This window comes from Nansenia antarctica (genome assembly GCF_963989245.1).
Source record: "Nansenia antarctica genome assembly, chromosome: 3".
Taxonomy (NCBI): Eukaryota; Metazoa; Chordata; class Actinopteri; order Argentiniformes; family Microstomatidae; genus Nansenia; species Nansenia antarctica.
This window is the reverse complement of record NC_137688.1, coordinates 19549309-19566808: the sequence shown is the minus strand read 5'-3', so window position 1 is coordinate 19566808 and position 17500 is coordinate 19549309. Positions and strand designations below refer to the sequence as shown.

The window sequence follows — 17500 nt, the reverse complement described above, 5'->3', positions numbered from 1 at the left end:
AAAATATGTAATTTTGGCTTTACAAGTGTTAACATGTCATTTTATGAAGTTTTAATATGTTTTCAGGCGAGAAAGTAACCACATATATTCCCAAAATGTGTCCAGTTTACCAAAATAACCCGTTTATATATCTGATCTGACGATTTTTTGCGTCTTCTGTTCGCTAGCTGCTTTCGTAAATTCGCCCTGGAAATATGATCAGCACTCATGGAATGCCTCTTGTCCAATCAAATTACCTGGTCCCTTTATGACGTTGCACCCAGTGTGCGCTCCGGCGCTCTCAGAGCGATTTTACGAACGCACCCTACGTTGCTTACCTTCACTCACTCGACAGAAATATCGTAACATAATTACAACACGTTGTAAAATGATTTGGGGGGCCAATATCTTTAGCTAGCTCAAGTAACTAGCTTACTATATTGTTGTCTTAACAGTTGGTAAAATAACATTATTAAAATAAATATATATGAGCAATAACATATCGTGGGCTGCAGCAAGCACAATAACAACCCAACCTGTCCGTCTGAAGCGACAATACTGGGATCATTCGTGATTGGGCTACAAGCAGTCAAATACTAGGTGATCATGTGTGTAAGACACAAATAAACGTGGATTTCATGCATTTCAAGTGGCATATTTGTAATCATGACGACTAGCCTGGTCTAAGAATGCATTTCACCATGTTAATTCCCAGTAGTGAAAATACCACCGCTCATCCGTGATCAGACTTAGCTGGGGTGCTGCAGCTGAAGAGTATCAAATAGAGTGCAAGAAAGCAGCATCTGCACACTCAAATATGTGCAAAAAACGATGTTTATTGCAAGCTTTCGGTCCCCAGGCTATCGGACAATGTAAACAAAAGCTGTATGACGGGTTTGTATGACGCAGTTTGACGAGGCTGAAAGCGCACAGGGTTGCCAGATGGGATTGACAATTTACAGCCTAAACTTTCTATAACCTCAAAATCAAGTAGCCCATTCTGGCAACCCTGGACGCAATCCTGCAACCCTGGACGCGAAATGCATTTTGGGGAAGCAGTATGCCAAAAGTGTCCATCTGACTAACTGACTTAAATTTTCACGGAAGTAATTGCTCACATCTCAAATCTCGCATACTGTACAGTGTGAACGTACTACATACTCAAAATCTACGTCATATCTAGTATGAGTAGTATGCTAGTACGCTATTCCGAACACAGCCTGGGTCTGGTCTGGTCTGGTCTATTCTGGTCTAGGCAGGTCAGGGTCTGGTCTGGGTCTGGTCTGGGTCTGGTCTGGTCTGGTCTGGGTCTGGTCTGGTCTGGTCTGGGTCTGGTCCGGTTTGGTCTGGTCTGGGTAGTGTTTGATTCTAGCAGTCTGGTTCTGGTCTGCTTTCTGGTTCTGGTTCTAATTTGGTTGTTCAGTTTGATATGAGTATGGTTTGGTTGCGTATGAGTCTGGTCTGGGATGATGCTAGTCAGTCCAGACGTGAGCTGCTGTCAGTGTCAGCAGGACCAGATGCCTGCGTGCTCAGAGCACACTGACACACACCTGCAGAGACGGGCCGGCTGCTCAGAACAGCAGGGCTGGCTGTGTGGAGCAGAGGAGCTGAGGGGAGAGAGTGTCATAGGTCCATCCTCAATGGGAAAACACACACACACAAATACCCCTCGCGCTCACACATATTTAGCACTGTGTGTTGATTGTGTTCGTGCTTAGTTTCAGTTGACACAGAGCTCAACATTAATATTTGGGATGGAGGCTGTGTGTATGTGTGTGTGTGTGTGTGTGTGTAAGTTTGTGTAAGTGTGTGTGTGTGTGTGTGTGTGTGTGCATGTGTGTGTGTGTGTGTGTGTGTGTGCATGTTATTTTTGGGATGGTTGTGGTGGTGGTGGGGGTTGTTTACTCTCTGCATCCCAATCCTGCCAAATCCTGGCCTTCAATTACCAGGAGGAGCAGAACATTACAACAGCGTTCCCAACTGTCACTTTAGAGCTCAGTTTGACTATCAGGGAGAAGCAGCCAGATCTAATTATCGAGCCCCTGAAAAGGCTTAGCCAATAACATCACTACCGCCCAGGCAGTGGTGAGACAGACAGAAAAACAGACAGAAAGACAGACAGAAAGACAGACAGACAGACAGACAGACACAGACAGACAGACAGACAGACAGACAGACAGACAGAACTGGTTGAAAATGCACTGCTGCCATTTAGCTGTGTGTGGTATTATCTGGACATACAGTATGTGCTTTAACTGTGGCGATAACAACGGTATTTACAGGATGTTGTTTGAATGTACACACCGGAAACGCAAGATACATACGCTAGGCCAACTTTAGAATCCATTTGAATTTGAGATTCTAATATACAGAGACAGAAAGACACAGTCACATTCACTGTGTGTGGTTGAAATCCCGAAGGTCATATTTCAAGATAGGGGACATTATATTACAAATAATGTAAGTCCTTTTGTAAGTGGACGTATCCTCCTGCCTTCCTCTTTTGTCCCAACTCTGCTACACTGCTCAATAGATGACATCGCATGGCACAGAGGAGAAAGCTGCTGAGCGGAAGATGAGAGGGATTTGAATAACCCTTTTTTTCTGTCAATACCGTCAATACTGGCTTAGTATAGCCTTCAAAGACATCTCTCTCTCTTGGTCTCAAATCACCGATCAGGGAGGCTACTGTTTGAATTATTTGACATCTGTGATGTTTGGTCAAGAGCTGCATTATACATTTTTGAAATAGAGTAGTCCCTGCCGTCATTTGGCACATTTGAGCCGGAGGAAAGTACAAATGCGACCCCCCACGTCGACCAATGCTGTCATTTGATTTGTAGATCTGGCAACATGGCACGAATAGAAAACCAAATCAGGCATAGTACCATGTTTTTTTTTGTGCCAAGAGTCCAACATCAACATTTGGTCTGTAGCCAAAATGGAGTCTGCCTCCATATCCTTCTGAAACAAATTTTATACGGTAATCAAATGATTGTCAGAAATATTTGTCCTTTTCTTTTTCTTCTGTTTATTTGGGATGAATAAACCCCTTTATTCGTTATTACCCCCGACTGCCACTGTGTGCCCTCCTCCATTTGTAATTCTGTCAGCTCTCTTCTGTAGCTCCCTCTCTCCAAATGAGATTGTTGTCTGGGAACTCGTGGTGGTGGTTGTGTTACGACACAAGCGTCCGTAAACAAGGTCATTTGGAATAAAGGTGCACAGGCCGCCTTAGGGGGTCCACAAACAGCCTGAAATGCACTGTGAACAACAAAAGCAGGCTTTTTATAGGCAGCAACGTCCCATTAGTTACAAAACTGGACAAATGCTCTGGATTTGAATCTCCCGTGACTGGTGAAACATGGCCGCCCTCCAGCAGGTATTGATTTGAGTGGGACCAGTCTGATGTTAATGAAGAGTAAACAGGCCGGTGCTCCTCCCGTTCTGGATCCTATCCCTGAGCCCACCTCTCAGATGAGCTCATTCAAGCAGCCAATAAGCAGCAGGTTCTGAGTGTGCATGGGGAGAGAGAGAGAGAGACAGAGAGAGACAGAGAGAGAGAGAGAGAGATGGAGAGAGACAGAGAGAGAGAGAGAAAGAGAGACAGAGAGAGACAGAGAGAGAGAGAGAGAGAGAGATGGAGCAACTGCAGTGAGAAGCCTGCTCAGAAAGATCACTTGACACTCTCTCCATCGTGTACACTGCTGTCTGCGTTCCTCCTGGTCACCTGCCGTGTTGACCAGGTTGTGCGTGTTCTCCTGGCAACACAGTACACATGTGACATGCCGACAATCCCAGAGAAGGTAAACGTCTCCTCAGAAACACTTGTCTCCTCAGACAAAAGCTTGGAGACTTTTCCTGATGATGTAGGGGTGCTATAAATAGCCTGTTATTTTTACCCCTGCCATCTTGGCCTAATTTCCACATTTCCCCTGTGCTTCCTGTGTGCAAGTGTGTGATTGAGTGGTGGGGTGGTGGGTGAGGCGCTGGATGGCTGGCTGGCTGAGTGGCTAGTGGAACAGCTAGCGAGCTAGCCTAGTGCTACGGAGGGGTAAACTAGGACAGCCACTGGACTCCTCTGTTAATCCCCTAGTGCACTGTGGCCCTGCTAACTGGCTGTTATGTAAGAGCCCAGAGAGTAAAAGAGAACATTTCAAACGTCTCAGAAAATAAAATCCCCAAACTTGCTTTGCTTGGTCCCATGGGAGCTGGGTATCTTATATGGCAGGATTTCAAATTAACTTGTGTTCCTTAATTATTAAAGACAAGGCACTCTTCAAGATTGGTCTGTACTTTTCGGTGAAGTTGAGGAGAATGAAATCATGATTTTTGGTTTATGTCCATCATGTGCTCGATGGTCATTCAGTTTAGAAGATTATTGATCGGCTCGATTCCACTTCTAGTTTGGGCTGGAGACAAGTAATAATAATAGAGACAAGTAAATTATATAGCACCTTTCACAGAACCCAAGGACGCTTTACAAAATGTTACAGAAACAGAAAACACAGAGACAGCACCAAAACTAAACTAGGGGCCAAAGGCCTTGGTGAACAGATGGGTTTTGAGGGCTGATTTGAAGGTGTCCAGGTTAGGGGCATTGCGGATCACTGTGAGGAGAGAGTTCTAAAGGGTGGGAGCTGCCACACTGAAGGCTCTGTCCCCGAAGGTCCGTAGGTTGGTGCAGGGCGGGGGTGGAAAGCAGACCCATGTCTGAGGACCGCAGGTTCCGGGATGGGATATGTTGGCAGCGCAGGTCAGTTAGGTACTAGGGAGCGCAGGCATGGAGGGATTTGTAGGTGAGAAGAAGGATTTTGTATGTGATGCGGGACTTGACCGGAAGCCAGTGGAGGTGAATGAGGGTGGGGGTGATGTGCTGCCAGGGCTTGGTGTGGGTGAGAACCCTGGCAGCTGAGTTCTGCACATACTGGAGCCTGTCCAGGGCTTTGCTGGGTACCCCGAACAGGACATTGCAATAGTCCAAGCGGGAGGTGACGAAGGCGTGGACGAGGGTTTCGGCCACAGAGTCAGAGAGGGACGGTCGGAGTCTGGCAATGTTTTTGAGGTGGAAGAAGGCAGATTTGGTGATGGATTTGATGTGTGATTGGAAGGAGAGGGAGAGTCAAGGGTGGAGTCAAGGATGACACCCAGGTTGCGGACTTTGGGAGATAGGGAGATGGTGCAACTGTCCACCTGGAGGAGAAAGTCACCAACCTTCCGGAGCAGCGCCTTGGGTGCCACAACTATGAGCTCTGTTTTTTTGCTGTTGAGTTTGAGTAGGTTAGCTGACATCCATGTTTTCATTTCAAGCATGCAGTTGACAAGAGATCGAGGGGGGAGCTGAGAGGATGGTGTAGTGCTGAGATACAGTTTGGGTGTCATCAGCGTAGCAGTGGAAGTTTAGGCCGTGGTGGCGGATGATCACAGAGCCTTGAGGCGCGCCTTGGTTGACGGCGGCTGGGGTTGAACTGCAGCCATTGATGGTGACAAACTGTTTCCTGTTGGAGAGGTAGGACTGGAACCAGGAGAGAGCTGTGCCAGTGAGGCCTAGGTGGTCAGCTAGGTGTTTGAGGAGGATGGTATTGGGAGACTGTGGAAAAGTAAAAGGTCATAAATGATACTTCAAATCACTCTCAGAGGCATTGTTCTTTTGGCAATGGTTATTGTTCATGGTCTGTGTAATGCTATCAGATTCTGTATCAATCAGTAATCTTTTGTTTTTGTTTTTTTTTCTGACCAGTGACTGCATTCACCAGTTGTGTTTTCTACAGCACTGACACAGCCTAAAGGGCTTAGCCTGGGTGCCAGTGTCTCTCTCCGCTTTGGCCAACTTATCGTGTGTACAGTAGCAACAACAATGTAGCTTTGTTGAATGAAACAGTACCACTAAGTCTACTGTGGATAGCTAGCATGCTAGGCTTGTTTATACAATAACACAGAATAGGCCCTCCGAAACAGTGGGTAGACTTAGAGCCAACTCTTCATATATCTCCACATGGAACATTGAGAAACTTAAACCTAGTTTTTTTTCCAAATGGTGTTGGACCTGTCCGTGGGTTGGTACACAATTATTTTGGATCACAACCTAAGAAACTGTTACTGGTTTGACATGTTGGCTTTGTTTCCTTTTGGTTCACAAGAAACTCTTTGTGTGTGTGTGTGTGTGTGTGTGCGTGTGTGCGGGCCTGTGTGTGTGTGTGTGTGTGTGTGCGTGTGTGTGCGGGCCTGTGTGTGTGTAGGATCACCACCACCGCAGCCTGTATGATGGACCTGCGCCGCTACCCTCTGGACGAGCAGAACTGCACCCTGGAGATCGAGAGCTGTGAGTACCGTCGCCCCTGACAACCCAGACTCCCAGTTATGTCATCCTCCACCCATCCACACTGCATACATAGAGGTAGAACGAGTAGAAACCACATACTGTCGCAACCACAGAGAAAATGGAGTCATACTGTCTGTAATACAGACAAATACACTCATTTACCCTTTGCACTACTGCTGTTTACAAATTCTACCTTTGCACAAACCGTATTTTTGCACATTGCACATACCTCTTTAGATATAGCCACTATGTATACATCTGTACATACCATACTGTACATAAGCTACCTTAACTGTACATAGCTCATAACTGTATATACCTCTAAACTACCGTACTTGCCATACTGTACCTGCCATACATCACTATCATTGTCATGTTTTATATCATGTTTTATATCACTATTTGCACTTCTGGTTAGATGCTAAACTGCATTTCGTTGTCTGGTACTTGTACTCTGCAATGACAATAAAGTTGAAAGTAATCTAATCTAATCTAATGTTCTACATCTATGAATGTCCCAAAAAAAAAGAAAAAAAAAGAAAGTCCACTCATTATGGTAGCACAATAGAATTTGCCGCTGTTGCATGTAGAGCACCGAGAAAGGCACAAAATGATGTGAGATGATGTGATAAACATCAAAATGAGCAGAAGATTCCAAATAGTTTCCAAATCGTTCGACGGCTGCACACTCCCACTTGCATTATCTGAGTAAGATGCTTTAGATTGTGCTTCTGTTTCGCTGAACACTGAGTGGATAGTTGATTTATTTCCGACATATCGTCACAATTTGTGTCTGTGGCTTATTATGTTCTTATAACTCCAGCGTTGGATAGTGAACTGAATTGATCCATCGTGAAGGGATTTCTACAGTATGTATCTATCACAAACCAACAACCCCCTCAAACCTGCCTCTTTGATTTGACAACACACACTATCGGTGTGTGTCAAGAGCCAAGTACTGTCGAGTACGTAATGCGGTGTCGGTGGTGGTGTGGGGGGGGGAAGAGAGGAGGAAACATGAGAGAGAAAGATGAGGTCTTCTCTTGTGTTTTATCTGCTCCCTGGAGACATGGATTATGGGGCTGGGATATGGTGCAGGGCTCAGTCTTCCTGGGTTTGATCACACAGTTGCCAGAAGCGTTAAGCAGCACCAGAACCATGTGGGTCAGTACCACTTCCCTTTGGTCTTATCCCATTGTGCTCTCATCTTTTCTATTTCTCTATCCATCTCTTTCTCTCATTCCACCTCCTCTCTCGCTCTCCTTTGGTCTCTCCCTATATCTCTCTCTCCATTTCTCTCCCTCCCTCCCTCCCTCCCTCCCTCCCTCTCTCTCTCTCTCCTCGCACTCTGCTCTATTTCCTACTCTCTCTCTCTCTATATATCACTCTCCCGTTCAATCTCCCTTTCTCTCATCTCCTTTCTTTGCACTGTCTCATCCTCCTCTCTCCCCCTCTCTCTTTTTTTTTCTCCCAGCCTTTTTATCTCTCTCTCTCTATCACTCATACTCTTTTTTTTTTCTCCCTCTCTCACACGCAAGCATGAATGCAAGCACTCACTCACTCATATATACACACACACACACACGCACATGCACACACACACACACACACACACACACACACACACACACACACACACACACACACACACGCACGCACGCACACACACACAGAGCTCACACAGGCTTCAGTTTTGATCACCAGGCAGTATCTGCTCTCTCATATGGATTAGCTGGCGACGGTTTTAACGTTGGGATCGCTTCATGCCAGAGCGTGCTATTTTATTCAGACTAATGAGCCCAGAGAAGACTCACTTCTCTTGATAAACTCGATGCATTTTTCAACAGACATAACTCTCAGAACCAGAGATCCCTGGGTGCAGCAGGCAGCAGCAGCACAGCACCGCGGGCTTGGGTCAGTGGTCTCAAACCTCAAACACAGGGGTTCAGTGTGCAATGATGGATTCCTCCGCCCGCCCCATGAAGACCTTATACACACATACAGAGAGAGACACGTATATATATACTGTACACATAGATGCATGCATGCATGGACAAGCGCGCACGCACACACACACGCACACATGCACGCACGTGCACACACACACACACGCACACACACATGCACACACACACGCGCACACACACACACACACACTCTCTCACTCTCTCTTTCTCCCCCCCCCCCCACCTCTCTCTCTCGCTCTCTCTCTCGGGACTCACATCACAGCCATTTCCCCCGGATGAGCTCAGTGATGTAATAGGTTGACAGACTTCTGTCCAAAAATGTACAGTGTTGGAGACAGAGACAATGGGCCAGAACTAATGGAGTTGATGAAAACTGAGTGACCAGCCACAGAGAGGCCTAGCCACTCTGCCCTCCCCCCTCCCTCCCCCCTCCCCCAGCACCCAGCCCCAGCCCTGGCTGCTCTGCGCTGATCACAACTGAGCCACACGTCAAACCCCACAGCATGGTGGATCCCCCCCCCGCTCGGCTAATTGGGTTGATACTGGGTTGTACTAGTACAAGATTAAGCACAGACTGTGCTGTGTAGGGAAAGAGACTGTATTTGGTGCCTGTATGTTTTGATGATGGTTTACTGGACAGACTGTAGCTGTCCTGTATTTTAATTGGGGTGGTTTCCTAATTGGGGTGGTTTCCTATTGGTTTATACTAGTATCTGATCCATACAGATCCAAATTAGCCAGTATTAGATGTAGAATAACTGGCCAAAACAATGACCAGCTGGTTTTGCTAATCTCCCCCCCCCCCCACCCACACTCCTATCTTCACCTGAGTGTCAAACGCAAGCGGAGGGAGGAATTATGTCTTAATGTCTTTCTTCTTTTTTTTTCTCCTTTTTTTTTTAAATCAAAAGCTCAGAGTTTAATTATTCATTGCATCTAAATAGGTCACTGCCTCTTATTATGAGTACGAGGCAGACAAAGTAGAACACAGAGCAGGGAAATGCCTGCCTGCTGTTGGGTTTGGATGCTCCGTATGACAGAGGCAGAGGAAGCACCACAGAAGGGGCCGTGAAGGCTGGCCTTTCGTCCATCTGCACCAGGTCCTCACACTGTTTTTATACCCGTTTGGAATGAATGAATGATCTTTATTGTCATTGTAACAGGTACAACGAAATTGAAATGCAAACTGTAGGTGCTAACAAACAAACACAGTCCTAAGATAATAATAAAAAAAAAGAATGAGGCATAAATAGACATAAATAGGGGGGGGGGATATAAATAAAAATAGGGGGATAAGTGATCGTGATCGGTATAAGAATAGGGGGATAAGTGATCGGTAGACACGGTAGGAACGGCATTTATCGATCTGAAAACATGCATAGTATGTACTGTACATACTGTATATCTATATAGAGAAAGAGAATGATACACAATGTTTAACAGCAGAACCTTTCTTTCTGTGTTTCTGTGAGTGGAGTGTCCCTGCCTTTCAGCTTTGGCCACTGCCCCTAGATCGCAGTACTTTTCTTTCCCACTAGGCCTGTCTGTGAATCAAAATCAGAATCAGAATCAGAATCAGAATCAGAATTATTTTTATTGCCAAGAATATTTGCACATACAGGAAATGTACATGGTGAGTTTGGTGCATAAAAAAAAAAACATTAACATATATGTAAGCAAAACAACAATATATAAGCAAAAACAGTTGACAAAATAATGCCAATAACATGCCTATAACAATAATGATATGGCTGTAAATTATATGGCTTTAAATTAGAGTAATGTAAAACTAATATAAATGACACTGTCAGTTGTGTGTGTGTGTGTGTGTGTGTGTGTGTGTGTGTGTGTGTGTGTGTCTGTGGCAGAGGGGTGGGGGGGGGAGTAGACATCCCAGAGTAATGAGAGGCATGGGGCTTGTTTGTGAGGCCCACTGCCATGGGGAAGAACATTGAATGTTTCTTGAATTGAACGTGTGCCTGAATTCTTTAGTATCAAGCATCTATCTTGTGTCCTGTGCAGACGGCTACACCACTGACGATATTGAGTTCTACTGGCGAGGGGGAGAGGGAGCCGTGTCAGGGGTGGACCGGATAGAGCTGCCTCAGTTCTCCATCGTCGACTACAAGCTCATCTCCAAGAACGTGGTCTTCTCAACCGGTAAACAGACTGACTTATATAGCGCCTTATTCCAAAGCGCTTTACAATGGCCTCTCATTCACCCATTCACCCATTCACACACACATTCACACACCAATGGCGGCAAGTTACCATGCAAGGCACCGGCCCCCTCATTGGGAGCAATTTGGGGTTCAGTGTCTTGCCCAAGGACACCTCGACATGTGGCCAGCCGGGGGTTTGAGCCGCCGATCTGCCAACCTTGCGATCATTAGACACCTGCTCTACCTCCTGCGCCACAGCCGCCTCTGACTGTTACTTGAGTCAAACTGGTACTTGTCCTACTGTCTAGATAGCTTTCAGGGGATGGTACTCATCCTGTGAATTCTATTTCTGGTCTTCAGTGATAGAGTGCTCATATCTCCCCCCCCCACCCCCCCTCTTCCCACGGTTGTTTGTCTCTGCAGGCTCCTACCCCCGCCTATCCCTCAGCTTCAAGTTGAAGAGGAACATCGGCTACTTCATCCTGCAGACCTACATGCCTTCCATCCTGATCACCATCCTCTCCTGGGTCTCCTTCTGGATCAACTACGACGCCTCCGCTGCCAGAGTGGCCTTGGGTATGTTGTGGATTAATAATGAGACTCAAGATAGGAAGATAGGTCTAACATTTATTAAAGAAAATGGTCTTTCACATCTCGAGTTGGACCCAGCCTACTTAAGGTAGACTGAAGTGCCCACTCACACACAACACATCTCTTATACAGTATAGTGTCAACATAGACACAACAGCGATAGGAGTCCGCATTCCATAAATGTTTATGAACACAAGGTCTTCATTTCACATTGTACACTGGGTATACTGTTAACATTAAGTCTGCATTCCATCACTGTCCACGAACACAAGGCCCTGGAACAGCGGGGAGCCAGTCACATATTCAGCTCTGTTTCATACACTCTGGATGAAAATATAATACATGTGAAAAATCCATTACAGGTAGGACATGTGACTGTTGTTCATTTCCAAACCACTCAGACACCCATCCTAACTTGTATACATACCCCTCTGCCCTGTGTCATTCAAAGTTTTATAAAAAACATGTTGTCAACAATGGGAGATATGATGCTAAAGTTTGATGGTTTTTGGTTTGAGTTTTTGAGTACATGCGCATACAGTACCATTCCTTCCTTTATCTCGTGATAATTATGTCATCGCAATGAATGATTTGTGAAATGGAGTCCAGGTTTAGTAGTTGGCAGCTTCTAATGTGTTCTACTGTATGTTCCTGTTGGATAAACGTTATACAGTACGCCTTAGAGCGCTGATCTGTTTTTAGTCAGGTCATTGACTTGGCAACCTTTTCCACCGAGTATCCCCTTGCTCTTTCCTCATTAGCTTTAAGCGTAGGCCTGATAGTCTGCTCTGATTGGGCATCAGGCTAAATGTTTCTCCCTCAGATATGTCTGTTTGTATGACTCATACTGGTAAAAATGCGTTACAGCACAACCTTGAAACACACTGTCTGCCTGTCTGTCCCTCTGCCCGTCCGTGTGTGTGTGTGTGTGTGTGTGTGTGTGTGTGTGCGTGCGTGCGTGCGTGCGTGCGTGCGTGCGTGCGTGCGTGCGTGCGTGCGTGCGTGCGTGCGTGCGTGCGTGCGTGCGTGCGTGCGTGCGTGCGTGCGTGCATGCTTGTATGTCTGTCTGTCTGTCTGTCTGCCTGTCTGTATGTATGTATGTATGTATGTATGTCAATGTCTCTTTGGACAAAGCTGAGCCACTTTACAGAACTCACAGCCAGAGAAGACATATCAGAGGAGGCAGTTTCTCAAATTCACCTCCCTGGACGCTGCCTTTATGTAACAGAGACCCTCCGCGTTGTGATGTTTAAACCTGAGTCTAGCTGATACTTTCCAAGAAGAACGTTTGCTGATTTGACATAAACAAAATAAGGGATAATGCTGTATAGGCCCAGCATTGACCTCAGTGGATTGCACTTTGTCACATGTGGTTTGTCTCTGTTGACAAGGACATAAAGGTTGGACAAGATCCCCAAATAGGAGCAGTTCACTGAGGGTATATCTGAGTGTGGGTTCAGGGGCCAGAATGGTTAAAAGCATGAAAACAGTCATCGCTGTGGCAGTGGCCAATAGGAGAATAGGTCTACATGCTACAGTGATGCTGCTGGCTGCCGAGTTATTTATAATACGTGTGAATCTGACCAAATGCAGATTGTGCATGCAGATGACTAACGTATCAAACACAATGGGTGTATGTCAAAAGAAAAAAAAAGCAGGTGAATCGTGCTGTGACTAATACCAGATGGTTAGAGGGGTAATAGTGTGCTTTTTATATCAGGACATGCGATTTGCACCTTCTCGATTTGTCCCGAAATCCCCCAATTCACACACACACACACACACACACACACACACACACACACACACACACACACACACACACAGGATTTTAAAAATCCTTTGACGACAAATACCTGGTGCCAATCTCTTGTTGGGTTTTGATTCAATTGACAGTACATTTTTCAAAAAGTAGGATGTGGATATGGAAACGATGGTATGAATCATAAATCATAATAAAATAAAATAAATAATAAATCGCTTCTTTATCATTGTATTCTTATTCAAGGCATCACAACGGTGCTGACCATGACCACCATCAACACCCATCTGCGAGAGACCCTGCCGAAGATCCCCTACGTCAAGGCCATCGACATGTACCTGATGGGCTGCTTCGTGTTTGTCTTCCTGGCTCTCCTGGAGTACGCCTTCGTCAACTACATCTTCTTTGGACGGGGGCCCCAGAGACAGAAGAGAGCGGCCGAGAAAGCTGCCACGGCCAACAATGAGAAACTGAGACCTGACCCCAACAAGGTACGTGTCTTTCGAAGAGAGAGATCCCTCTAAAATAAAGGTTGTGTCGGTTAATGTGTGTTAATGTGCTACTGTAGGCTGTAGGAGTTCTGTCAAGGTCAATGTGATGCTGTGATCAGTGCTTGATGTCCTTTTGCCAGGCTCCTTTAATCCGTTCTCTAGCTCGTCATTATGTCCCTGGACTAGCCATGTGTATCAACCACAGTTGAATGAAAAAAAAAAAAAACTTATTTTACTCAGACCAGGATCTGACAACAGTGAATGTAGCAAACGACAAATTACTGGCTCATGCTCTCTCTCTCTCTCTCTGTTCTCTCGAAGGGCAAGGCATCTTGGACAGATCATTGGCTGTGGTCCAAAAGCCTTCCCTTTAAATATTATTCAGCTGATAAAGTTAGCTGTGACGGAAAAAAAATACTTTCCTTCTGAGTGTGGCAAGCTGCGATTTTCCCCAAAGTAACAGTGCTGATTTTGTATGCTTGCAGTGGATGGTGGGAAATGTAGTTCAGAGAGATGATGCTCTGTATGCCAGAATGAAACAGAGGGAAATTGACGCGTATGACTCGATGTGGGATCCCATCTTTGTGGACGATGCCGCATTAGGACTAGGCGAGCAAAGAAATAAGGTACTGGAGGTTTTGTCAAGTCAAAACTAACAATGTCATCAATCTGAATCAATACCCGATCAGAGGAAAATGCTGTAGTTTTTTGTGCATTTCTTTGATTTCTATAGATTTTTAGGGCAACTTTGATCATCACTCCCACCATTGTGTTTTTCCCTCTCTTGGTTTGCTCTTCATGCATTTCCCTGACAAACACGGCATAGTGGTTAGATTTCAGACTTCAGATATTTTTTCAGTGAAGTTCTAGACTTTTAGGTGATGGGAAACTTAGAATATGAATGGACAAAAAAATGGGCAAGAAAAAATCGTTGTAACCGTAAGTTGCTCTAAAGCAGGACAGACTGAATCTCATTCACTCAGGCAATTGATAACTCCCCAAATAGCAAGTGAAGCAATTGAGAGAAAATTAGATAGTAGTGATATATTGCTCAGCAGACAAAGAGACAAGAGAAAATATTATTTGCATTTTGATGAGTAGTGCTTACTGAGTGGCCTTGCAGAGTAAGACAAACAAAAATAAAAGGAATCAGTTTTCTTTTTTAACAAGTAGCATTTTAGAGATGTTTGGTATCTTCAGATGTCAGGCTATGGATGAAGAAATGTTGATCCGAATTCACTCTCCACAATGTCTCTCCTGACCTAAACCTTGAACCTTTCCTCCATCTTTGCAAAACTCCTTACTATTTCTCTCAACCTTATCCTCTCACATTTTTTCCTTTTGTTTATATTTCTTTAATTGGTTTGTCTTGTGACTAGACAGAATTTTAACCACAGCCTGGTTGAAATTCTGAGATGACAATGAAGATATTCTAATAGTGTGAAGTGCTTTATAATGTATACTTACAGGACTGTTTGCTCTTACATACTCTTTGTAATTAGTAGTTAATGATTTACAGATGTATGGTCTGCAATTTGTTTTACCTACTATGTTCTACAAGTCCATTGTAAGTGAAATATGGCACATACTTCAGAACATAAGCACTACACCCGTCATCAGTCATTAATAACACTGAATGTTATTATAAGTGATGTCTAGTTATGTAAACCTACTGTATATTGATACTGTGTCTTCTAAGTAAGCTTAAAGATAGACACCGTTAAAGCAAACAGTTACATCTCTTCAGATGACCGTGCCTCCGTTCACCTCTCTCACGGCCTCGCCTCTCTACCCCCCCCCCTCCCCCCCAACCCTCCACCCCCATACAGATGACCCCTGATGACAACATCCTGTTCAGCAGCCTGGAGATGAAGAACGAGATGGGGGCGCCAGAGCTCTCCCGGGGTCTGGGTGCCGGGGACCCCCGCAACACCATGCTGGCCTACGACAGCTCTACGCTGCAGTACCGCCGGGCGGCCATGGCCCGGCAGAACTATGGCCACAGCGCCCTGGAGCGCCATGCCACCCAGAAGAAGTCCCGCTTACGAAGACGGGCCTCCCAGCTCAAGGTCAACATCCCGGACCTGTCTGACGTGAACTCTATCGACAAGTGGTCCCGGATGATCTTCCCCACCGTCTTCTCCTTCTTCAACGTCGTCTACTGGCTTTACTACGTCCATTAAACAAGATGTCGGAGAATGGGACGAGCCGGGGGGGAGAGGAAGAGAGAGAGAGAGAGAGAGAGAGAGAGAGAGAGAGAGAGAGAGAGAGAGAGAGAGAGAGAGAGAGAAAGAGACAAAGAGAGAGAAACAGCGCACCTATTTTTTTGCTGATTCATTTTTGGAAATGTGAGAAAGGAAGGACTTTGGAAGGGCCGCAGCACCGAAAACTTCAGTCAGCAGTGGCTCTTTTTGATCTGGGAACACCTTAATGACTGACTTGAAACACTTCAAAAGAGGAGAGCGATTTTAAAAGACAGACATGGTGCCTGTTCCAGAATTTCAATATTATCACTAGTATTCGTCATTCGTAGCTTACTCTCTGTGGATCAAATATTTATGCTTGTGTTTGCATATACTTTAAGGATTTGTTTTGTTTAGTATATCTATTTACTTCGTAGCCAAGCTGTCTGCATCCAAGAAAGCTTTATAGATGATTTTAAAGGAGTCATCCTTGATTGACTATTTTCCTATAGTTACTGTATATCAAAACATCCTTTAAAAGCATGCTTCTGTTTGATTTCCTTTGCATCTCGATCATTATGATGGAGCACAAAACATTTTAGTTTTAGTAGTTGAGGTTATTCTTCTGTGTAGCAAAAGTGTGCCAGTCGATGATCTGCAGCCCTCTTTCACCCATAGCTCTTTGCTGAGCTTGGGAGACCTGGATGGGTGACCAACTGGTGACAGCGGGAGCCAGTAGGACGTCAGTAGGGGGCGCTCTTCTCTATGGACATTTCAATAGGTCTTCATTGTTGCTGATGATGACCTGAGTTCACTGCCATTTTCTGGGTACTAAGGGCCTTAAATTGAGGTCTTGACCCATTCTGATTGTTGAAGGTCACATTGTGTACCCTGTGAAAGAGTAGGACTTGTGGACACGAATGCTCTGGCCAGGTTTTATGTTTTGACTTTGCTGCGCTGACACAATCCAGTCCATCTCAATATGCCTGGGTTTAAAAAAGAGAGGGAATATGATCCTTGGAAGAATATGATCCTTCCTCCAGGGAAGGAACGGCTGGCAGAAAGGGACCCAGGTGGGCGCATCACATTTCTTATTGATAAGATGAGTTCAGCCTTTTTCATCGCAATGGAAGTTGCTGCATAAATATAATCCACAATCATCCTTATCAATAGAATTTAACGATAGAACTATGACGCGTTTCATTGTGATTAGGTTTTATGTTTTGAAACTTGTAGATAACGTTAAATCACGTTAAAAAGGACAAAGTCCATTTTTATAACTCAGTATTCATGATATCAGATGTAAATATTATGAAATGATTCTATTTAAACGGGTCTCTCTTGTTGTTTTTGCAGTCTACTAACAGGTAAAAATGTTCCATTGGGTTAAAAGAAAAGTTCATTGAGGAAAAAAATAATCACAATCTTATCTTCCTGACCCTGTACTTTTTGGAGTTTATCTTTATTTATTTTTAACGGACTCTAAAAGCACCTACTACCGAAAACAAAAGCACTACACTACCGGACACAAAACCTTCAGTCTCTTTTGGATCAACGGTTTTCTTCCCCCCAGACTCTGTCAGGACCTGGTGATCAAGACATCTGAGTCAGGCATATTTTGTACAAAATTCCTGTAAATTCCAATTGTAATATTTCATAATGACCTGTAAATATCTTGTGAAATGATTGTCAACAATTATGAAGATGTATCTAAATTCAATTAAAACTCAATTCAGTCTATCACTTAATTAACAGAATACATGGGAGAAGGTTTGTGTATCAGAGTTTCTGGGAGAGTCAGGTTCATGGGTTTCTGTTCGTAGGGTCATAGTAGTGAATTCACCCAGTCAAGATGAATATTTCTGTATGGATTATATGAGATTTCATAAAGAAAAAAGATCAATAACGATTGATGGTGAGAGGACACCGCAGGTTTGTGAGAAGCAGAGGCAGAGGAAGTGTGAGAGGGAGGGATAGATGAAGAAAGAAAATGTACAACAGAAAGAGCGAGAGAAATATCACATGGAGCCCGTAAATGTTTAT

The 17500-nt window shown here is 44.7% G+C and overlaps 1 protein-coding gene across 3 annotated transcripts in view; it reads left to right on the top strand.

Annotated features, from left to right (window-relative positions):
* Positions 1-15457, top strand: part of gabrb2a (gamma-aminobutyric acid type A receptor subunit beta2a) — a gene marked incomplete at its 3' end in the record, with an annotated part of 30352 nt that extends 14895 nt beyond the window's left edge. Inside the window, exons 5-10 of one of the 3 annotated variants that reach the window (XM_080526626.1) lie at positions 6219-6301; positions 10291-10428; positions 10854-11006; positions 13030-13274; positions 13760-13900; positions 15104-15457. In XM_080526626.1, coding sequence (XP_080382752.1) covers positions 6219-6301; positions 10291-10428; positions 10854-11006; positions 13030-13274; positions 13760-13900; positions 15104-15457 — 1114 coding nt within the window. Of the gene's footprint in view, positions 1-6218; positions 6302-10290; positions 10429-10853; positions 11007-13029; positions 13281-13759; positions 13901-15103 lie in introns of all 3 variants that reach the window. The other 2 variants (XM_080526628.1, XM_080526627.1) reach the window with 2 other exon arrangements.
* Positions 15458-17500: the final 2043 nt, after the last annotated feature.